Source organism: Myxine glutinosa, chromosome 9, assembly GCF_964187855.1.
Source record: "Myxine glutinosa chromosome 9, kmMyxGlut1.1, whole genome shotgun sequence".
NCBI classification, from domain to species: domain Eukaryota; kingdom Metazoa; phylum Chordata; class Myxini; order Myxiniformes; family Myxinidae; genus Myxine; species Myxine glutinosa.
In genome coordinates, this window is record NC_136269.1 from 108,511,115 (window position 1) to 108,535,505 (window position 24,391).

General features: G+C 42.2%; 1 protein-coding gene across 3 annotated transcripts in view; it reads left to right on the forward strand.

Moving 5' to 3' along the window:
- Nucleotides 1–24,391, forward strand: part of TMTC4 (transmembrane O-mannosyltransferase targeting cadherins 4) — a 166,102-nt gene that overhangs the window by 97,354 nt on the left and 44,357 nt on the right. For 2 of the 3 annotated variants that reach the window (XM_068128585.2, XM_078784646.1), the window contains 3 exons: nucleotides 10,633–10,764; nucleotides 20,128–20,207; nucleotides 23,499–23,606. In XM_068128585.2, the coding sequence (XP_067984686.2) occupies nucleotides 10,633–10,764; nucleotides 20,128–20,207; nucleotides 23,499–23,606 (320 nt within the window). The remainder of the gene's footprint in view (nucleotides 1–10,632; nucleotides 10,765–20,127; nucleotides 20,208–23,498; nucleotides 23,607–24,391) is intronic. The other variant, XM_068128586.2, reaches the window with a different exon arrangement.

The following is a 24,391-nucleotide window of genomic DNA, read 5'->3' on the forward strand; positions in this document are numbered from 1 at the left end:
TGATCTTCCTGCCACCCAACACCACCTCCCTTATCCAGCCACTCCACCAAGGTGTGGTTTCAACGTTTAAAACGTATGACACCCTTTGCACCTTTCGCCGCATTTTGTATGCGGTACACGCTCACCCACGGCTCACCCACCCACGGCTCACCCACGGCTCACCCACAGCTCACCGTCAGGCAGTGTTGGAAGGAATTCAACATTGCCTACTGCATCGGCGCCATCAAGGAGTCGCTGGATGAAGTGAGAGTCTCCACCATCAATGCGTGCTGGCACAACCTGTGGCAACAGGCAGTCAGAAACTTTACTGGCTTTCCCGATAACACTGAGGAGAGGCATGTGATTGTCGGGTTGGTACGGCAGTTGGGAGGGGAAGGCTTTGATGACATTCAGCCTCACATTGCGACAACCTCACTGAGGAGGAGTTGGAGGGCATTTTAACGGTTTCTGAGGAGGAGATGGAGGAGGCGGGCAGTGATGAGGAAGAGGTGCCGAGGTATAACCTCACAGCCCAGTTCCTGGGTGAGTTGCTGCATGGCATGTGGGTGCTTGTCGACAAATTGGAAGATGCTGACCCAGTCATGGAGAGGTACCTCAAGTTCAAGAGGGGCTTGGATGATTTGCTTTTTCCCTACAAAGAGCTGCATCGAAACCTGCGGCAATCTGCCAGGCACCTCTCCATTACCTATTTCTTTCACCCTGCCCCCTCTACCTAAACACCACCAGCACCCTCCTCTCCTGCCACCCTCTCAGTGTCCTCACCAGTGTCCTCACCAACACCCTCAACTGTTGCCTCTCCTTCCTGTCCTGCCTCTCCCTCAGTGCACGATGTTGCAGGACTATCATTTGGGTCATCCTCAGAGTGCGAGGAATTCATGGAATTTTAATTCATCACCATCATCATCATCATCAGCATTATCATCATTTGAAAGTTGCGTGTGTTTGTAAAATAAAAATTTTAAATGGTACATGATGGTGTTTTTTTGTTTTTTTTACTTTCACGGTACGGTATGGTTAAGCTGGTTAAGCACTTTTAATAAACTGTAAGTGCACTCCTTCATTAAATTGGAAATGGTACCTGGTGTTGTCGTTTTTTAATTTATTTGTAAGCATTTTTTTGTGAAATTGTAATCATGTGCATTTGTGGTGGAAAACATTTTAAACTTTAAAAAAATTCCTCTTTGAATCAGGAACCGCCGTGTGGAGGGAAATCAGGAGTCTTATCCCCAAAGACCACCGGCTCAAAGGTCCATTGAATCGTTTTATTAAAAAGATCTATTTACTGCGCAAAACTATCATAATGTGCACATGGATTATAGGAGAGATGAACATGTGAAGATGCTGCCTACCTGACCTCATAGCTCACTCTGCTGTTCAGTTTTCAAACACAGCTTTTATACACTCATGATTTGAATAGTTGGGAGGGGAAGAAAAGATACACGTAAACCCATCCCCCACAGGTCACGTAAGCAAGACCATTCATTCGTAGGGAACACATCCATCCCCCTCGGATCGCAATTAAAAAGACAGTCCTTTCACGTTACATCTGTGACATTCCAAAGAGATATGTGGATTACCTCCGGAGAACTTAACAATGCATTACTCAATCTCAATTTCACCCTCGGATAGCAATTTACAAAAAAACAACGTTTGCTCCATACCGCCCATCGAGTTAATTTAACCTCCGCTGTAAAGGAAAGTAATGCAGATTTGCAGAATGTCCTTCAAAATATTTCATTTGAAAACATTCATTCGATATATATAAATATACACGTTTATATTTATAATGCCTAGGTCACACATAGGCGGATATTTTGGCGACTACCGGCGATTTCGGGCGGTCAAATATGGTCAGGCGGCAGTATGGCGACTGCAGGCGGCCACATTGCGCCTGCATTGCGACGACGCCCCGAGTGGGATGGCGACTGTCGAAGATCGACGACGACTGCATTGCGGATGCACGGCGGCAGCGTGGCGACAGTCTGGCGGCTAGATTACGACCGATGGCGGATCGCGGCGACTGCATTGGGGCCGGGTGGCGGTTTACTCCGACGTCCGCAAGACTGCAATAAGACCGCCGGCGATTGGAGACGATTCACACAACTTTTTAAATCTTTATTTCTCTATTTTACATTTCACTTTACTCACTTCAATGATGTATGACATGAAGCATAAAGATGTTTGATGTACAATAAGAAAGTTAATAAAGATGTATCATTGTAATGTAACTAGGGCATGCCCGTACTATATCTATATCTAAAATTATATCCCCCCCCCTCTATTTACATGAAATGGTTTGGTCCAAAGCGAACGGCTTGCGAGTGGTGACAATCCCCCCCCTCTATTTACATGCAATGGTTTGGTCCAAAGCGAACGGCTTCCGGAGTTTGGTAAAGAAATCGCCATCGCGTGCACAAACGCGCAGGAAAGCGAATGAATCGCAAATTCGTTTTTATTAGTTGTAAAACATAGTTTAACGCCAACATAGTTTGCAAACGTGAAATAAATGAATACGCTCTCAAATGTGCAACGCCAAAGCGAACGGCGAACGGCTTGCGAGTACAGTGACAATCCCCCCCCTCTATTTACATGAAATGGTTTCGTCCATTCGCAACGACCACAGAACCCCCCCCTCTATTTACATGGAATGGTTTGGTCCATTCGCAACGCCGGCACACGCGATCGTTCGCTGCTCTCTGATTGGTTGAATCGTTTTTTGGACATAGCTCGGTAAGTAATTGTCCGATTAATATGAAACCTTGAAAAGGCACATCCTCGGGTCCCCAGCAATATACCTGGCAAGTTAAAAGTATATCGGACCCGTGGTTGTCGAGAAACAGCGGTCACAGACAAACAAACGTACAGACGTACAGACGTACAGACAGAGATTACTGGAATTATAGATAGATAATCAAACTTTTCTGCAGGGAGAGAGAATGGAAATAAAGTCCAACAAATTATTTCCACTGGTCCCAAGTCCCATAAATAAAGTTTCCAAAGGACCAAAGTCCCAAAAATAAAGTTCCCAAAAGTCCCAAGTCCAAACAATAACGCCATATCCTTGTCGGCACCACAGGACCTCACTCCACGGAGACCCTCACACCATCCTGTCTTGCCATGGAATCGTGGTATGTCATAATGCAGTCGCCAGGCAGTCGTATCTCTGTCGCCAATGGCCGTAACTCAGCCGCCAGTAGTCCTACTGCTGTCGTCGTCAGTCTCCCATAGCCGCAGGGGAGACGTGACAGGTCTTCTGTAGTCGATATGCAGCCGCAACAGTGTCGGCCCGTAGTCGGGAAGATGCCGCAGGAAGGCCGTATGGCATTCACATCTCTGCCGTGCTAGCTGGTGGGGCGATTGCGGAAGACTATGAGCGACTGGGTTGCGGCCGCTTTACGCTCTTATTACGGATACCGACGACAGCATGGCGGTTCCATCACGACAGCATGGCGGATTTTTTTCCATTGCGACTGAGCGTGCCGTTTTTAAACATTTAAAAAACTTTTTGGCCCCTTTGCGACTCTTGCCGACTGCAGCCGACCTGGGGAGGATAACCACGACTACAGGCGACCGTCCATTACGGTTTCATTATGATTGTCGGCGGATGGTGGCGATTTTTTCAGTCGCCAGTAGTCGCCGACAAATCCGCCTATGTGTGACCTAGGCATAAGATTTCCTAAATCCTATTATCATGTATTTCAACATTGTACAGATGAATTCATCATTGGGAATACATTATCCCAACACTATATTTCAAATCACAACACATCACATGGTACAAATGAGTCATATCGATGAATTCAACAGTGGAAATAAATAACAACACAACAATATATATCTATACCTATGTCCCCTTATTTTACCAATTAATTTACCATTGCTTGCTTTGTAGCAAGACATTGTTTCTCTAAGAGCACGACAGTGCACGATTTCTATCTTGAGTCGGTGAGAAAACAAATAATTTGGTCAGGGTGCCAGCGATAACTCGCCTACTATCTCCCCTGCTCAGAAAACACCATAGAATAATTATCTGGCTCATAATTCTCCCACAGCTGGGAACCTAGAACGTATCCCCCTTTTCCCCATTGAAACAATGCCGCAGCATACATTCACGGGATTTTCATCGACCTTCGCGGATTTTCTTTGACATTCGCGGGTTTTGTCTCGCCATATCCGGGACTTTCATCGACCTTCGCGGATTATCGTCGACATTCTCGGATTTGCCTGACCATTCGTGGGTTTTGCCTCGCCATTTGCGGTTTGGTCTTCTCTATTCGCGGATTTTCGCGACCCGGAAACCTATCTCCCCTTTTTCCATTGAAACAATGCCCTGCTATTCGCGGGTTTCACTATTCGCGGATTTTCCAGGAATGTATCCCCTGCGAATAGCAGGGTCCGACTGTGTGTGTGTGTGTGTATATATACATATTAGGGTGGTCCAAAAATTTGAAGATTGGATTTTCATTTCTCCACAGCTTGCCCCTATTCCTATTGAAGAAAGTAGTTTGTGGTGAAAATTTGAGCTTGGTTGGACAATATTTAGAGGTTGCTCAAAATGTTGACAAATTTTAATGAATAATAAGATACAGAATTTTTAGCATCATACATCAATTCATAGATAATTATCTATTTTCGATTACTCAAATTATTTATTATTGTTATTGTTGTTGTTTGTTTGTAAACTAATAAATAATTATGTACAATGTACATGTATGTTCAATTGTTCATTGTTCATTGTTCAATGTTCATTCATATAGTCAAATTAAGATTAAAAACAAAACAGTAGATTAAACATTCATGTATTAATTTGACAATAAATCATTTATCGGAAAAAATTAATCATCCATCAGAAAATATAAAATATCTATCAGAGATGATAAAACAAATCTATCAGAACAATTAAAACAAAGTAAACATCAGATTACACATAATTTGAATGATTTTACGTAACATTGTTTTCAGAAACTTGTGTTTCAAAACATTGCCTACTTCTTTGACAAGATGGCTTTGGTTGACACTGGAAAGTTTTCACGATGAAGTTTCACAACTCTCAACACAAATTGCTACTGCTCTTCATTCTTGGTCAGAGTGGCAATGGAAAGTTTGGAAAGTTTGAAAGCTGTTTGGCAGAAGATGGACTTTGGAGTTTGAATTCATTGTCCCCTGAATCGGAGCTTTCAATCTCAGACTCATCATCATCATCAACCACAGCCGATGTTGATGGAACAGATTGCATTGCTGTTGGAGTCTCAGCAGCATGTTTCTTCTTTCTTTCATCTTCATTCTCAAGCCTGATACGCTTTCTGTTCTCCTTCACTGCCAGAGTGTTGTCCACAGATCCCATACGTGAACTTGAGGGATCCTCACGCTGCATGATAAGGAATGGTTTGTCTTCTTCATTCGTCATTTTCTCAAGCGCATCATTTGGTGAGATATCGAAGAGGGATTGAAGATCATATTTGAACATCTGCTCCTTCACTCTATAGTTTTCGAATGTCTTGGTTCTATTTTTCTTTACCAGTTTGTAGGCATCATACAACTTCAAAAGTTGGCGCTCACAGGAATCTACTCTCTGCACTGGAATTTGTGCTTTCTCCCAGTATGCACACACAGCGTGTACACTAAGTTTGGCACTTTCACGAACTGTATGGTGTTCTTGTATGTGATGGTACACCATTTTCTGCAATGTGTGTCCTTTGGTTGGTAGATCCCCACATATTATTTCCTTTTCAGACTTGCCCAGCAACCAAACTGTGGAAGAGCTGCGAGTTTCTGCCATCTGAAAAAAACAGGATAAATTAAAAATGTTATTTTTTGAGCAACCTCTAAATAAGTTCCAATTGACATCATATTTGGTTCATATGATCTTTATAAACATAGGAACAAGGGCAGCCTTGTGGAGCATGGATTTTTAATAGTATTAAATATTACATATATCTGTGGACCACCCTAATATATATATATATATATATATATATATATATATATATAATATATAATATATATATATATATATATGTATATGTATATGTATGTATATATATATATATATATATATTATATATATATATATTGTTACGTTTGTGGGGGTAGGTGAAGAAATATCTTAGGAAAGTTAGGAATGTATAGCTTAGAATGGACATTATATGGAGATATATGGAGCGTGACGAGCACTCCTCCTAGTCTCCATGCATGAGCAGACAATAGCGTCTTGTCATTTTGTCTTATCTTCCTTTTTTATGTGTAAAATTTTAAAATATTTTGTCTTACTTGAGATATTGGCCTTTAAAGATGAAATTTCGTAATTTCCGGGTTTTTTTTAGAACAAAATTTCTTAAAGCACGAATTTTTTCATAAAAATAGCTGTAAACCACGCAGAGGGCTTTTAGCTACTGTAAAGTGACTAATTAATTTTAATTGGAATATGTACTGCGGATCTATGGATTCAAATTTGAAAACATCAACTTGGCTCATTTATTTTGCTTTGGAGTGTATGTATATATGGGACCTTATATATAAAGGTGTGTTTGTTTCTAAATCATGTCCAATCAATTTGATTGGCCACAGTTAGACTCCAATGAAGTTGTAAAGACATCTCAAGGACGATCAAAGGAAATTGAATGCGCCTGCGCTCAATTTGGAGTGTCATAGAAAAGGGTTGAATACTTTTTGATTCAAGACATTTCACCATTTCAAATTATTTCGTAAAGATTTTTAAAACACAAAAATTCCACTTTGACATTATGGGGTATCATGTGTAGATCAGTGACAAAACAAATCTTAATTAAATCAGTTTAATCTGAATTCAGGCTGTAACACCGAAACAATATGTGAAAAAGTGAAAGGGGTGTGAATACTTTCTGAAGGTACTGTATGTATGAACAAATTGCTTAACACTGTTTTGCTGTACGTTGATTGTGGGATAAGAAAATCCCTTGCGACCCGATAAAGGCAACAGACAATAAGCATCATATGTGACATGCATACCACTTTGCTGTCAATTTCGGATGGCTTCTGCAGGCCACATTGAAGTCTATTTTAAAGACTGGAGATTGTTTGCCCCAGTCTTTAAAACTTCAGGATTACATACCACACAACTGCTGATGTAAAACAAGTCAGTTAAATGATGTATTAAACCCCCTAGCTTGGTGGAACAATAAGACACAAATGGTGTCCCATATCAGCCGAAGCTGCATGAACTGTGAGCAAGAATGGCCCTCTGCCACAGGAACACTGTCTCTGCCTTGCTGTGCACCAGCAAGGAGGTAGGGTTGGGGTCAGGCACAATAATAAAAACAAAAACAGCTCTTCGACCCGATAAAGGCAACACGACATAAACCGTCATGTGCACCACTTTGCCTTCAAATCCGATCTCGTCTGTCTATGTGCGGGGGTGTGTCCGCTTTCCGGAGATAATATCTATGGATCTATCAACAACTAATCAGGCAGCTTGTCAGATTTAAAGGCTGTTTAATGTTTTTTTTATGCTAAAAGCAAACCACTTTTTCCATCATCCTTCCAAATATCTTGCAGATAAATGGAATAGATGAGCAGATATCCAAAAGGATAGATCTTGTGAATTTGCATTGTGCGGCTGGGTGCAATGAATTCAAATCACAATCCACCAAATGCAGTGCACAAAAGTTCCAGTCTTTTACAGAGACCACCACAGTCTTGACTATTTGAACCTATTTGAACCTATTTGAACAAACCTATTTGCTCCACATGTTAATGACTTCTGACCTTTTACTTTTTACCCAAATTGCTTCTAAATTCCTGGTTAATGACCTGTTTTTTGCCTGTTTGGCAGCAATTTGCTCTGTTTCAGGAGTTTTGGGCAAAATCAGAATAGATTATCACTGTGCATTTTAAATACAGTACAGAAGTGCAGAATTTTGAATCCGTTTATGAAACACTGAGATAATACCTGCGAATGAAAGGCCCAAGAGAAGATATTCATGGATTGTCTGATTAGTTTTGGATGAAAAGTTATCTTGGCCACGAAAATGAAAGTCGATATTTATAACAAATACAATTTATATATATATATACAGTCACGTGAAAAAGTAAGAACACCCCATGTAAAGTTTTGACTTTTTCAACATATTTCAACATACAGCTATTTGATCTTCATTTCAACAATATTGACAGATAAAGGTGATATAATATAACAAATATCATGAAACATTTACATTTGGTAGTCTATTGTATAATTTAAATAAACATAAATGAAAATTTCGCATGTGGAAAAAGTAAGTACACCCCTACATTTATCACTACTTCAAATACCTAAAATTAGAATCAGGTGCACCAGCTCAGGTGCAAATGATTAGAACATCGTTAGAGAGGATCTTGGAGGAACCTGTCTTATTTAAACCTCAGACATTTAGTTTGGTTTGCTCTTTGTTGTTGAAGTGTGTGGCGTTACCATGCCTAGATCAAAAGAGCTCTCTGAGGCCTTCAGAAAGAGGTTATAGATGCCTACGAGTCTGGGGAGGGATTTAAAAAGATCTTCAAACAATTTGAAATCAATCATTCGACTGGCCAGAAGATCATCTACAAGTGGTGAAGATTCCAAACAACTGCCAACTTGTTCAGGCCAGGCCGCCCCAGCAAGTTCAGCCCGAGAGCAGATCGCAAGATGCTGAAAGAAGTCTCTAAGAACCCCAGAATGTCATCACGGGACCTACAGGTAGCTCTTGCCACTGTTGATGTCAAAGTGCACGAGTCTACCATTAGAAAGAGGTTGCACAAATTTGATCTAAATGGGAGGTGTGCCAGGAGGAAACCTTTGCTGTCCAGAAAGAACATCAGGGCAAGACTAAAGTTCGCCAATGAACACCAAGGCAAAGACCAGCACTTTTGGAACAATGTGCTCTGGACAGATGAGTCAAAGGTAGAGCCATTTGGCCACAGTACCAGAAGACATGTTTGGCAAAAACCAAAGACAGCATTTGACCACAAGAACCTGATACCAACTGGAAAGCATGGAAGTGGAAATATTATGGTTTGGGGCAGCTTTGCTGCATCAGGGCCTGGGCAGCTCACCATCATAGAATCCACTATGAATTCTTCATTGTACCAGAGGGTGCTTGAGTATAATGTGAGGCCATCTGTCGGAAAGTTGAAGCTCAACCGAAGGTGGACCTTGCAACATGACAATGACCCTAAACATACCAGTAAATCCACCAAGGAATGGCTGAAAAGAAAGAAATGGAGGGTTCTGGAATGGCCAAGTCAAAGCCCGGATCTAAATCCCATCGAGATGTTGTGGGGGGATTTGAAACGAGCTGTGCATGCAAGAAACCCCTCCAATATCGCACAGCTGATAGAATTCTGCATGGAGGAGTGGGCAAAAATTTCTCCCAGTCGATGTCAGAGACTACTACGCCTACTTGAGGTTGTTTCTGCCAAAGGGGGCAATACCACCTATTAGAGCCAAGGGTGTACTTACTTTTTCCACATGCGAAATTTGCATTTATGTTTATTTAAATTATACAATGAACGACAAAATTTAAATGTTTCATGATATTTGTTATATTATATCACCTTTATCTATCAATATTGTTGAAATGAAGATCAAATAGCTGTATGTTGAAATATGTTGAAAAAGTCAAAACTTTACATGTGGTGTACTTACTTTTTCACGTGACTGTGTGTGTGTATGTATATGTATATATATATATATATATATATATATATATATATATATATATATATATATATATATATATATATATATATATATATATATATATGTATGTATATATATATATATATGTATGTATGTATATATATATAAATATGTATGTATGTATATATATATATATATGTATGTATGTATGTATATATATATATATATATGTATGTATGTATATATATTTATATATATGTATATATATATATATATATATATATATATATATATATATATATATATATATATATATATATATATATATATATACAGTATAATGATAATAAAGTACTGTAATAATCGTCAAAACCTATCAATGTTTCCGTTGGAAGGATTAAAGAGTCTTCCCCCATCATCTCTTGTCTTCCCCCATCCAAAACCTTGATCTCTTATACCCCCGTTAATTCACCCCAGATCCACTTTTTTTTTGAAATTCAGACTTCTTTCTTTCCTGGAAGTTCTAGCAGTGTCCATGTGTTTTTTACCTCTCCCTTCCCCCCTTCCCATTCCTCCTCCCCCCAAGCCTTCTCCCTCCCGCAGATCTCCCGATGTCCCTGTTCTCTGCTGTTGTACTTGAGTGCTTCCCTCTCTCTCCCCAGCTTGTCTCCCGCTCCCTTTATTGTATGGTTCGTGTGTCCGTTTTTTTTTTGTGATGTTAGCTCTTACACGAGCCTCGATCTTGTATCCAAAAAGAAAAAAAAAGAGAGAAAAAGGATGAAAGTAATGAAAAGACACAGATATAAAATCATAAATCAAAAGGATTGTTTGCTTTGCAAGTTAAGAAGTCAATTGTATATTTAAGCAGGTGAATGGAGCATTGATGTCATCCCTTAATCGCCAATCGTCCATGACCTTTGACCCCCGTGTACAGATAAGATAAGCAATAGGAGGTCAGCGGTAACAAAGCTGACATGCCAATGACTTGTTTTTCCCAGCGCTCCATGACGGCATTCTTGGCAATCCTTGTGCTGTCCCACTGGGCTCGTTGTGTGCACCGGGCATCACAGTGGGGCACAGAGCAGGAATTGTTTCGCAGTGGTCTCTCAGTGTGTCCCCTCAACGCCAAGGTGTGCACACCTGCATTCATATTGTATCTAGGATTCACTTTAAACTTTAATGATGCAGTTTGCAAATCTTGTTTTTCAAAAGTTGTTTTTTGGGGTCATTTGTGGAAATTTTTTTTAAAAATAACAAGATGATGGTCTCATCCAGAATTTGAAACCAGGAGATCTCCCACCCAATGCGAGAAACATACACCTGGATTCCTAGACTATAAACGAGCCCGAAATCCAAATGATTGTGTTGAAACTGAATAAACATTTATGAATCACATTTCAAATCTGCTTGAAATGCTGACCACGTGACGTGGCAACATAAACCATTGCTTGAAAATCTTCATTGCTGCAACACACTTGAAAAATATAATTGCATAATCAAAGATCTGTGGGTACAGCAAGTCTTCTTTGTTTGGCAGAGTGAGGAATGAAGCATTCAGCAGCCCTTGTCTTCCCCCTTTTTGTTGGATTTTATGTTTGAAATTTGATGCAGTGAGTGATAATATGCAGGGGTGGATTCATATGTGTGTGTGTGTGTATAAAATATAAAATAATAACCACCTTTAGAGGCCATTTTTCCCCGCAACGCGGGGGTTGGCCTTTTTCGGGAACCGTGGTTGTTGTTTTTTGGTCCCCTTTTTGAAGCAATGTTTTACGGCCAGATGCCCTTCCTGACGCCAACCCTTTTTGCCGCCTTTAACGACAAACAGGGAATTACCAGTGAACTGGTACTCAATTAGCCGACCTCGGAAGGATGACAGACTGAGTCAACCCCCCTGGCGTTAATTCAGCGATCGACCGGGATTGCGAACCCAGGATCCTAGGATCCTAAGCCAGCACCCTAGCCGCTAGCCCAACACCAGTGATGTGTGTATGTTGTGTATATATATATATATATATATATATATCTATATATATATATATATATATATATATATATATATATATATATATATACAGTGTGCATGATATTTTATTCATATACTGGACAAAGAATATCGTTTACTGAACAATGCTGTACTTGTATGTACTTTGTGAATTAGGCTCACAAGATAATGACTCAATGATAATTATCAGTCACGTATCAGTATTATTCATTATCAGTATCATTAATCATTATCTAAACAAACACGTGTAGCGACCAGCGCGCCACCAGGCGACTGTTGCCGCGGAATCGCGGAAAATGACCGTCGAGTCCGAAGCAAAATTCAGGCTTCAACGGTCATAACAGCTAATGCCACTGTCATAGAACGAAAGATCGTATATTTTTCCGTCGATGGGTGAAATATAAGACGAAACTGTGTCCAATAAAGGTATATTTACGGAAGTTTATTGCTGATAAACGATCAATCCGGAAGCGAAAACTGTGAAACACGTGGCGCCGCCTTTCAACGGCGTTTATACCCAGTAGATGATTAGCGCATCTGGTACAAGAATCTGGTAGCGTGACATATATATATATTATATATATATATACAGTATATATATATATATATACAGTCGTGGCCAAAAAATATTGGCAGCCTTGCACTTTTTTCAAATAATGCACCATTTCTTCAAGAAAATTGTTTAAATTACAAAATATTTTGGTATCCTCAAATGTATTTCTTTGGTTTGCAGTGGAACAAAACAAAAAAAAGCTCAAAGAATTTCTGAATCTTACCTTATTCCACACAGAAATCCTAAAATGGTCCAGACAATATTATTGGCACCTTTTAGAAGTGGTTAGAAATAATTAGATTTCAAGCAGGTGGTTCATGGTGAGTTGTAGTTGCCTACAATATAAAAATCACTCATTCATTCAAATCAACATTCACAACTTCACTCAAATACACAAAGTTTGAATGGAAAAAAGAGTCATTTTGCTGTTTTGTGTCACTGTGTACTGCAATGAGCATGGAGAAAATAAAGAAAACCAGAGAATTGTCTGAGGAGGTCAGACACAACATTGTAGCCAAGCATGGACAATCTCAAGGCTACAAGTCCATCTCCAGTGACATTGATTTGCCTGTGTCCAACGTACACAATTTTCTCCGGAAGTTTAAGGTGGCTCCAAATTGCTCCAAATTCCAATAGTGGCGAGCTTTACACCACTCCAGCTGATGCTTGGCATTGCGCATGGTGATCTTTGGCTTGTGTGCGGCTGCTCGATCATGGAAATCCATTTCATGAAGCTCCTGACGAACAGTTGTTGTTCTGACGTTGCTTCCAGAGGTAGTTTGAGTTTGGAACTCAGTAGTGAGTGTTGCAACTGAGGACAGACTACCGTATTTTCCGGTGCATCAACCGTGGTTTTTTATCGACGGGAAAACCCTAAAAAAGGGGGTGCGGTTGATACACAGTAACAGAAAAATTTGTGCATTGAAAAACTGTCATATCAACGGGACGTAATCTTTATATTACTTTGGGGTTGCGGGGATACAATGATGAATGATCGTCAATTACGTTACTAAGGTAGGTTCAACGCCGATTACTGCTGCCAGTCAAAATACATGAAAGTTTGATGTTTGTAATATTTGATTTTTCTATGCGTGTTTGTGAAAATGTGTACTTTCACTAGTCCTCTTTGAATAATAATAATAATAATAATAATAATAATACATTTATTTTATATAGCGCTTTTCAAGAAGCCCAAAGGCGCTTTGACAGAGTACAAAAAACAAGTGCAAAAAGACAAAAATCAATAGGTAAATAATCAAAGCAAAAGGAAGGAGAAGGAGAAGAGATAGTCAGGGGTTAAATGCTGTGGGTTAAATGTTGAATGCAATGTTGAACAGGTCACATAGTGAATAGAGTGTGCTAAATAAAGACAGGATTAAGTCACAAAACAAAAGCGTCAACATGGTAAACAGGATGTTTTGCATGGGACATTATGATGTACCTATTGTCTAACCAACGCCGTGGTAAACCTATTGAAGTCGGCTTTGATGCTGCCGCATGGGCTGGGCAAATGTATAAAACGGAGAGGTCAATGGGGAGTTTCACCATTCGTTCTATCCTGTTCGAGCTATCAAGACCAAGATTCACCATTCGCTTCTATCCTGACCAAGACCAAGCTTCACCATTCGCTTCTATCCTGACCAAGACCACGAGATGGCACCGCAATCATTCACAGCAGCTTTCAAGCTCTGTGCCTGCAGGTTTGCAGAAGAGTTTAGTAATCGGGCGGCCGGCCGACACTTCGGAATCGACGAGTCCGTCATTAGACGCTGGCGGACTAACAAGCAGACGCTGGAGACGATGCCGAAGAAGAAGAAGGCGATGAGGGGTAAAGCAGCCCAGTGGCCGGCCTTGGAGGAGAGACTGCTAATGTGGGTGAGAGAGAAGCAAGCCGAGGGACACGCCATCGCGACACTAGCGTTGCGACTCCAGGCCCGACACATCGCCAGGGAAACAGGGGTCGATGACTTCATGGCCAGTATGTCTTGGGCGTACAGGTTCATGAGTCGTCATGGCCTTTCCTTTCGCCGGCGAACCCACATCGCCAGAGTCTCCCTGATGACATAGCAGAGAAGACTGCTAATTTTCAGAAGTTCATGATCAAGTTCCGCAAGCAGCACGACTATCCCCTAAGCCGCATCGGCAACGCAGACCAGACACCGCTGACCTTCGATGTGCCTCGAGTGACCACCATCTCGGCCAAAGGTGACAAGTCGGTGTCCATCACTACAACGGGTCATGAGAAAGATCGTTTTACGGTTATGCTGGCGTGCACCGCTGATGGGGGAAAGCTGCCGCCATATATCATCTTCAAGAGGAAGACGCTACCAAAGGATAAATTTCCTCCGGGTGTAATCGTTCGTGCCCAGGCCAAGGGGTGGATGGACCAAGCGCTGGTAGATGACTGGCTCCGCGTCGTGTGGGGGAGACGAGTTGGTGCACTTTCGCGGCGACGGAGCATGCTCGTCCTCGACGCCTTCCGTTATCACAAGACAGAGGAGACCACGTCAACGCTGAGGGGGCTCAACACTGATCTGGTGATGATCCCGGGTGGCATGACGTCACTGCTGCAGCCGCTAGACGTTTCAGTCAACAAGCCGTTCAAAGACGGTCTGCGGCACTGTTGGTCGGAGTGGATGCTGTCGGGGGACAAGACCTTCACCAAGACTGGGAGGATGAGGAAGGTGGATCTCCCGACGATCTGTAGCTGGATACTGAAGGTCTGGGAGGAGTTGCCGGCAGCCATCATCGAGCGGGCCTTCCTCAAGTGCTGCATATCTAATGCCCTTGATGGCACTCAAGATGACATCATCTGGGAGGATGAAGTGGCAGTGACCGACGATGGAGAAGAGGATAACGACGGCGATGATCTCGCCTACCCAGACTCGGATGATGATCTTCGTAATGTCTTCCCTGAAGAAACAGATGACGAGGACTTCTTCGGATTTTAGAGCCTAAACCCAACAGCCCTTTTCCGACGATGGAGAAGAGGATAACGATGACGAGGATCTCGCCTACCCCGACTCGGATTGGACTGAAGAAACGGATGACGAGGACTTCTTCGGATTTTAAAGACTAAACCCAACGGCCCTTTTCAGGGCCCCACATTGGCAAGAGACTAAACCCAACAGCCCTTTTCAGGGCCCCACATTGGCAAGAGCCAAAACCCAACGGCCCTTTTCACGGCCCCACATTGGCAAGAGCCAAAACCCAACGGCCCTTTTCAGGGCCCCACATTGGCAAGAAAGAATAATTATAATGTTTTTTAAATTCTCTTTCAACTCATTTCATGTATTTTCACTCTTTCTCTGTCTTCAGTTTCTCTTTCCTTTCATCATATTTCGCTTTCCATTTTATTTATTTATTCTCTTCTCTTTTTTAAATTTTCCTGATTTTTTTTTTCCCCTCGAAAATCTGTTGTTTTTTTTTGGTTTTTTTTGAAGTCGAAAATCCGGGGTGCGGTTGATACACGGGTGCGGTTGATACACCGGAAAATACGGTATTTTTACACGCTATGCGCTTCAGCATGCGGCGGTTCCCTTCTGTAAGCTTGTATGGCCTACCACTTAGCGGCTGAGCTGTTGTTGCTGCGAGACGTTTCCACTTCCCAATAACAGCACTTACAGTTGACCGGGGCAGCTATAGCAGGGCAGAAATTTCACGAACTGACTTGTTGGAAAGGTGGCATCCTATGACGGTGCCACATTGAAAGTCACTGAGCTTTTCGGTGCGGCCCATTCTACTGCCAATGTTTGTCTATGGAGTGTGTTTGATTTATATATACACCTGTCAGCAATAGGTGTGGCTGAAACAGCCGAATCCACTAATTAGGTGTGTCCGCATACTTTTGGTCATGTTGTGTATATATATGTGTGTGTATATATATATATATATATATATATATATATATATATATATATATATATATATATATATATATATATATACTACCGGTCAAAAGTTTTAGAACACCTCAATTTCTCCAGTTTTTATTGAAATTTACGCAGTTTAATGTCTCAATGTACTCTTAAATTTAACATAGAACAAATAAACAATTGGAGATAAAAAAAGAAATCATAGAATCATTTTGTTTAACAAAATTTAATTTAAATTTTTGACTCAGCAAAGTAGCCACCTTTTGCAGATATAACCGCCGAACACACTCGTGGTATTCTTTCTACAATGGAAATCAAATATTGTTCGGGAAGTTCTTCCCAACACTGTTGCAGAGGTTCCCACAAATGTGTAGCACTTGTCGGTTGCTTTGCTTTCACCCTTCTGTCCAGTTCATCCCAAACGAGCTCGATGGGGTTTAAATCTGGAGATTGTGCTGGCCATTCCATCATTTGAAGCCTACCGTCTCGTTCTTTTCCTCGAAGGTCGTTTTGACATAGCCTGGAGGTGTGTTTATGGTCATTATCTTGCTGTAGGATGAACCCCTGACCAACTAGGTGTATACCAGAGAGTATTGCATGGCGCTGCAAAATGCTGTGGTGGCTCTTTTGATTCAGGGTGCCAGTGACTCTGTGCAAGTCGCCGACTCTGGATCCAGCAAAAGAGCCCCAGACCATCACGCTTCCTCTTCCATGTTTGACAGTTGGTGTCACGCACTGAGGAACCACCCTTTCACCTACTCGATGGCATACAAAAACCCTGCGTGATGAACCAAAGATTTCAAATTTTGATTCATCGGTCCATAAGACCTTCTTCTTCTCTTCAGTAGTCCAGTGGCCCACTTCAGTCGTCTACTTCAGTAGTCTTCATGGCCCAGGCAAGCCTCTTTTTCTTATTTTTCCATCTTAGCAATGGCTTTCTTACTGCCACTCGACCTGTCCAACCTGCAGCTCAAAGTCTTCTCTTCACAGTTGAAACTGAGACTTGCTTACTTCGACCAGTGTTAAGCTGTGCTCGAAGCTGTTGTCCTGTTAGCTGCCTATCACGCAAGCTGTTGACTCAGAAACTTGTCTTCTGATTCTGTTGTGGCTTTGGATCTGCCAGACCTCTTCCTGTCAGAGTTTCCTCCAGTTTCCAATATTCTACTTCCTGCAGTGCAATATTGTCCAAATAATGCTTCAGAGGGTGTAATAACAGTCTGTTCCAATACTGCTGTGATACAGACAGGGGGTTTGTAATGAAGTAATCAGCACCTGTAGGAATTGTTGCATCAACTTTCAAGGCTTAATTTACTTACATTGCTGCAGAACAGCTGTAAGTTGTTAACCCATTACTTGTTCCCTGAAGAAGGCCTTTTTTTTTACAATATAAACTGTGCAATTTACATTATTTCTCATTTTTGCTAACCTAAACTTTTTTTTTAACCTCGAGTAGTTTACTGCTTACCTTTGTACCATTTCAGGTTATTCACTGGACATGAAACTGCGTAAATTTCAATAAAGCTGGAAAAATTGAGGTGTTCTCAAACTTTTGACCGGTAGTGTATATATGTGTGTGTGTGCGTGTGTGTGTGTGTGTGTGTGTGTGTGTGTGTGTGTGTGTGTGTGTGTGTGTGTGTGTGTGTATGTGTGTGTGATTTAACCCTCTTGATTGCAACCTCACTGCTTAATTGGTGATCAGTGTGGCAGAGATCATGCGTTTGTGTGGCAGACGATGCTTGTCGCTAACAAGTCATGCAGCATTTCCTGTTACAGGGCTCAACCTGTGCATTGCTGACCCATCAAGTCGGAGGTGGGAGGAGGGGGTTCGATATATATATATACATTTATGTATGTATGTATGTATGTATGTATGTATGTATGTATGTATGTATGTATGAATGAACGAATGAATGATCGTTTTAAGGCCATTTTTGACCGTTCGCTATGGAGGCCACATCTATGGAGACAGTGGAGAAACAGAGGGGTGGGGAGGACACAGAGAGGGGGGGGGGGGGGGTCAGAGAGGAGAGGGGGAAGGACAGGGAGGGGGGGGGGGGGAAGGGATAGAGAGGTTCGGTTCGAATTAAACTACCTAAGTAGCCTTATTCACCTAACAGTGCGAGGACGTTGAACAACAACTTGGTATTTGGGCACAACAATTCTGTGTACACCTTGACATATTATTTTACAAGGGCATGCTGAAAAGTAATGTATCCCATCCTTTTTCTCCAAAACAGATAAAGATATTCGAACGAAACAAGGACAGATACTAACATCAATCTTTATTCTACCATGGTGCATATTTATTTCTCAATATAATCTCCACTGTGGTCCACACATTTCTGCCAATGTTCATGTACTTCTGTGATGCTGTCACGATAGAACTGTGCATCCCACTGACCTAACCCGTGCTTTACAACGGACTTGACATCATCGTCAGAAGAAATTGTTCTCCACTAAGGTGTTCCTTAAGCTTGGCGAAGAGATGAAAATCTGACAATGCCAAGTCAGGGCTGTATGGTGGTGAAACTGAGGCAACCAATTGCTTCAGTCATTCATGCAGTCATGTGAGGCTGTGAGTTGTCATGCTCGAGGTGAACCATCTGCATGTCAGGACGAAACCCTCCAAATTTGGGTCTTCAGTTTCTTTAGAGCTTCAATGTAGCGCTCAGTGTTAATGGTGGTACCATTTGGCATGAATTCCAAATGAACTATCCCCTAAATGTCCCGTACAGCCGTAATCATGACCTTCCCGGCTGATTAATTTTTTCGGTGTTGGCAATCCTTTGTGGTGGTATTCCATTGACCGTCGCTTCCTCTTGGGATTGTAATGGTGTCCCCAACTCTCATCTCGTCACAATATTGACCAGGAACTGGTGGTCTTCACATGTATAGCTCGATGAAAGCTCGAACAACTCAATAACTGCTCGCTGCTTTAACCACACTGACAACATCGTGCTGCCCTCTCTCTGCCATCTTGACAAACGTAGTACTTAGACATGTAGTTTCAGAATCACGAAACTTCGCACACATGGCTGGAAGAACTCATGTGTGGACAGTGCTTTGTTTCATTTGAATATCTTTGCCTGCTTTGGAGAAAACGGATAGAAGGCATTACTTTTCAGCACACCTTGCAATACTGTATGTAAATTTTGGTCAAACTCTTTCATTTATGAAGTTGACTAATTATTTTGCCATGACCCACTGTAAAATATTTTTCTTCTGTGACCATTTCCCAGTATATTCATGTTGCATCAAATGACTGGGTATGGATATTACAACTAAATTCACCTTTAAATTAACATTTAATCATTGGAATCTCCCGCGATGAAGCTAACTCCAAGGGCCTTTCACTCACTCACCGCAGGCAGGTTGGTGGTCTTTCCGTCTTCTACCGACTCCTCTCTGGCCTTTCCCCCCAGCTCTCTCTGGGCTCTGTCCCCAAAATATTCCTACAGGTCGCACAAGATCTGCCTGCAACCCTCTTATAGTTAAACTGCCAAAATCAAGACTCTCTGCTCACCTTCACTCCTTCATTCCTCTTTTCTCCCGCCTCTGGAACAAACTCCCTCACTCTCTTCAATCCCACTCCACCCTCCAGGTCTTTAAAACAGCTGTTCACCACCATCTCTTATCTTCCCCCATCCAAAACCTTGATCTTTTCTACCCTCGCTAATTTCACCCCAAATCCACTTTTTTGAAATACCAACTTCTGTCCTGGAAGTCCTTGGTGTCCTTGTGTTTTATACTTCTCCCAGCCCCCCCCGCCCCCTTCCCACGCTTCCTCCCCCCAAGCCCTCTCCCTCCCACACATCTCCCTGCTCTCAAATGTTGTGTTTGTGTGCTTCCCCTTCTCTCCCCATCTTGTATTCCGCCCCCTCTTTTTATATATTTTGTTTGTCTGGTTGATTTGTTTGTGAAATAAATGTTAGCTCTTTCACGAGCCTCGATTCAGTATACAAAAACAACAACAACAACAAAAAAAATTACCATTTTTCAGGTGAGGGTGGTCATTCTAAACTGTTTTTGCTAATTTTGTTTTGTGTTTTTTCATTGCCAGGTTCACTACAATGTCGGCAAGAATTGGGCTGACATGGGCAACAACACCCTTGCGGTGAAATACTATAGACGTGCTATTGGGTGAGTGTTTCCCACCTTGCTGATTCTGCTTCCCACCTTGCTCCTCTTGAGCTGGTTAAAACTGGGCCTTCCACATCATTGGTATTATTTGCAGCAGGTGAATTCCCAAGGAATATCACTTTCTCACTGCTAACATGTTGGTAGGCTCTCTATTTTATACAATACTAGCCGAAAGCACCCGGCGTTGCCCGGGTTCTTTTTGAATGAATTTACTACTATAATTCAGCTTTTACACGCGGCCGTAGAAGATTGACTACTATAATTCAGCTCAGCCTTTAATTGCGAAATGGGCCCAGCCCGGCCAAGGTGGGCCCCGACCGGCCTCGCCACCTAGCCTATAACCTTCCCGGGGCCCGTCCTGACATTTTTGGTTATTTTTGAATGCATTTACTACTATAATTCAGCTTTTACTCGTGGCCGTAGAAGATTGACTACTATAATTTAGCTCAGCTTTTAATTGCGAAATGGGTCCAGCCCGGCCGAGGCGGCCTCGACTGGCCTAGTCACCTACCCTATAACCTTCCCGGGGCCCATCCCGACATTGTTGGTTCTTTTTGAATGAATTTACTACCATAATTCAGCTTTTACTCACGGCTGTAGAAGATTGACTACTATAATTTAGCTCAGCTTTTAATTGCAAAATGGGCCCAGCCCGGCCGAGGCGGCCTCGACTGGCCTCGTCACCTAGCCTATAACCTTCCCGGGGCCCGTACCGACATTTTTGGTTCTTTTTGAATGAATTTACTACTATAATTCAGCTTTTACTCGTGGCCGTAGAAGATTGACTACTATAATTTAGCTCAGCTTTTAATTGCGAAATGGGTCCAGCCCGGCCGAGGCGGCCTCGACTGGCCTAGTCACCTACCCTATAACCTTCCCGGGGCCCATCCCGACATTGTTGGTTCTTTTTGAATGAATTTACTACCATAATTCAGCTTTTACTCGCGGCTGTAGAAGATTGACTACTATAATTTAGCTCAGCTTTTAATTGCAAAATGGGCCCAGCCCGGCCGAGGCGGCCTCGACTGGCCTCGTCACCTAGCCTATAACCTTCCCGGGGCCCGTACCGACATTTTTGGTTCTTTTTGAATGAATTTACTACTATAATTCAGCTTTTACTCGCGGCTGTAGAAGATTGACTACTATAATTTAGCTCAGCTTTTAATTGCGAAATGGGCCCAGCCCGGCCGAAGCGGCCTCGACCGGCCTCGCCACCTCGCCGAAAACCTTCCCGGGGCCTGTCCCGACATTTTTTGTATTAATGGTTTCCTCCTATCTTTCACCGTTTAGGAGATTAGCTTGCGCAGACAAACAAACAAACAAAAACTTTCTTTTATATATATAGATTACTTCTGGCTTGCTCCTGCTATGCTCTACTACCTCTGTCCTTTAAAAGCCACCCTAGGTCATATGCATTCCTCCAGAAACCTTCATCTGCTCACCTTCTTGCAGTCCAAGCTTGTTGCATACCTGCATTCATTTGTCCTAATGTCCTCTTATTCTCAAGATTGTGGAATCACCCCTCTTTTTGTGTTATTTTGTCATCTTTGCTTCATTTGCTCAAATGTGCTGCCCCCACTCTCACTACCTTATGCGCGCTCCCATGCATATCCATGATCTCTTCTACTTACACGCTGATTCCTTCCCACTCTGTTCCTCTCTGAGGCATTGTTATTCCATTTCTGCGTTTTTCCTCCATTTGTATGGAGGCGTGGCTTTCTCAGGGGACGCCTGGCACGATAGCCTGCTTGAACCAGTCGTTGGTTGACTAGCCTTCTGGATACAGGCACATTTGTCAGTTGCTGCCACTCAGCCCTAAGCCGATTCGAATTCGGGATTCGAACCCAGGATCCTTGGGATCCTAAACTGGCACCCTAGCCGCTAGCCCAACACCAGCCGCTAAACGGTGGGTGTATGCCCCATCCAAAACCTTGACCTTTCCTACCCCCGCTAATTTCACCCCAGATCCACATTTTTTAAACTCTGACTTCTGTCCTGGAAGTCCTAGCAATGTCAATGTGTTTTTTTTTACCTCTCCCACCCCCCCCCCCCTTCCCATTCCTCCTCCCCCCAAGCCCTCTCCCTTCCACAGATCTCCCGATGTCCCTGCTCTCAAATGTTGTACTTGTGTGCTTCCCTCTCTCTCCCCATCTTGTCTCCCGCTCCCTTTATCTTATGTTTTATGTGTCAGTTTGTCTTTTTGTGATTAATGTTAGCTCTACATGAGCCTCGATCTTGTATACAAAAATAAATAAATAAACTCCCCCATACATTTAGGCAATTTATGAACTTGATGCCCTTTGTGTTCAGCTCCTCCATAACCTTAAGGCCTAGACCCTTGTACAAAGTCATTTTCCAGTTGTGAGAATTTCCTACATGAGCAACTGATGTTACTTCATAATATCCTCATCAACAGATACAATATAAATAGTCAGAAAACAGTCTCATCGCTCAATTTTATAACATGCTCCAGATATGAAGGCTTTATGATTACCAATGAGGAGTAATAATCAACTGTCAGAGAATTGACACCTCCATCATGACAATTCCAACCATCCTAGCCATCCATAAATCAACTCTGGGAAACGTCATCATGAAGTGGAATAGTGCAGGCAACACCTGCCATAGCTACACATCCCACAGACTATTAAAGTCACATTGAAAGGGAAGATCAAGTAAGGTTGGGATTGAACATACTGTATTTGATTATTTTGCCACTTCAAACTTTCTAGAGATATCGAAAATGTCTGTGTGGAGTGGTGGGGGTGTCTTTGGGGTGTCAGGTAAGCATGAGTAGGCTTTGCTCAGGATTGCATTCTGTGCTATTCCATGGAAAAGATTCTGCACATAAGCTTCTCAAAAATGTGGTTAATACCCATCATCACATGGCACGGTGCAGTGACTCCTCCAAATGTGAAAACAGGTTTTGCGGATTTACAATTCCAGGTACACGTTGTTCAAGTTAGGGTCGGTGGGATATATTACATTGGTTTTATGGGATTCATCACAACAACCACAAAATGTCAAAGCGCTGTGTGAGGATTGCCAGAGAATCCCTCTTTCAATCAATCAAAAACTGGTCGCAGATGTTCGAGTTAGGTTACAGCGGAGGCCCAAGGAAGATATTTATTGGCTGCACACCAACACTTGTAATGTGTTAAATGACCTTTGGTAGGGCAGTGTAGGTTTACCTCAAGGAGTAGAACAAACATTTAAAAGTTGTTGTAAAACCGAATGGTTCTGAACTTTAACATTTGTTGTTGCTGTTTCCTCTCATGACTCTTTTGCAAGACTACATCCCCACTATGTGCAGCCCATGAACAACCTGGGAAACATTCTGAAGGAACACAACCACCTCATTGAGGCCGAAGAGGTGTTGAGAAGAGCTGTAAGCATTCAGTAGGTGTTCTCGTTTTACATCAAATGGATAAAAGTATTTGGTAGTTGCAAGTTGTAAGTAAAGCGACTGACCAAATTGCTCAGACGTGGTTTGCTCTATTTTAAGTTATTTAATTTGTCTTTGATTCCCAACTACAAAACGTTGTTGCTGTTGCCCTACAGTATGTTCCCTGAGAGTCTGCTGTCCTTTGAAAAATGATGTTCAATCACCTGTCCTGGTGTCATTTTGGAATGTTTTTCTAAAATTTAGCATCCTGGTATGTCTGTGCCCTGACTGTAGAGGCAGTTACAAATTACTGAGCATGTCACTCACCAGGAGGGTGCAATGATCTTTGAATGGGAGTAATTGTTCCGTTAGGCTCTACTGAAATAAAAAAATAAAATAAAGTGAATGTGATGAGGCACATAAGCATTTTAATGTATTTTAGCCCTGGTGTTGGGCTAGCGGCTAGGGTGCCGGCTTAGGATCCCAGGATCCTGGGTTCGTAATCCTGGTCGATTGCTGAATTAACGCCAGGGGGGTTGACTCAGCCTGTCATCCTTCCGAGGTCGGCTAATTGAGTACCAGTTCACTGGTAATTCCCTGCTTGTGCGTAAAAGGCGACAAAAAGGTTGGCGGCAGGAAGGGCATCCGGCCGTAAAACATTGCTTCAAAAAGGGGACCAAAAAACAACAACAACCACGGTCCCCGAAAAAGGCCAACCCCCGCTTTGCGGTGAAAATGGCCTCTAAATGTGGTTATTTATATATTTTTTATTCATCCGAGTGGCAACAATGGAGTGGAA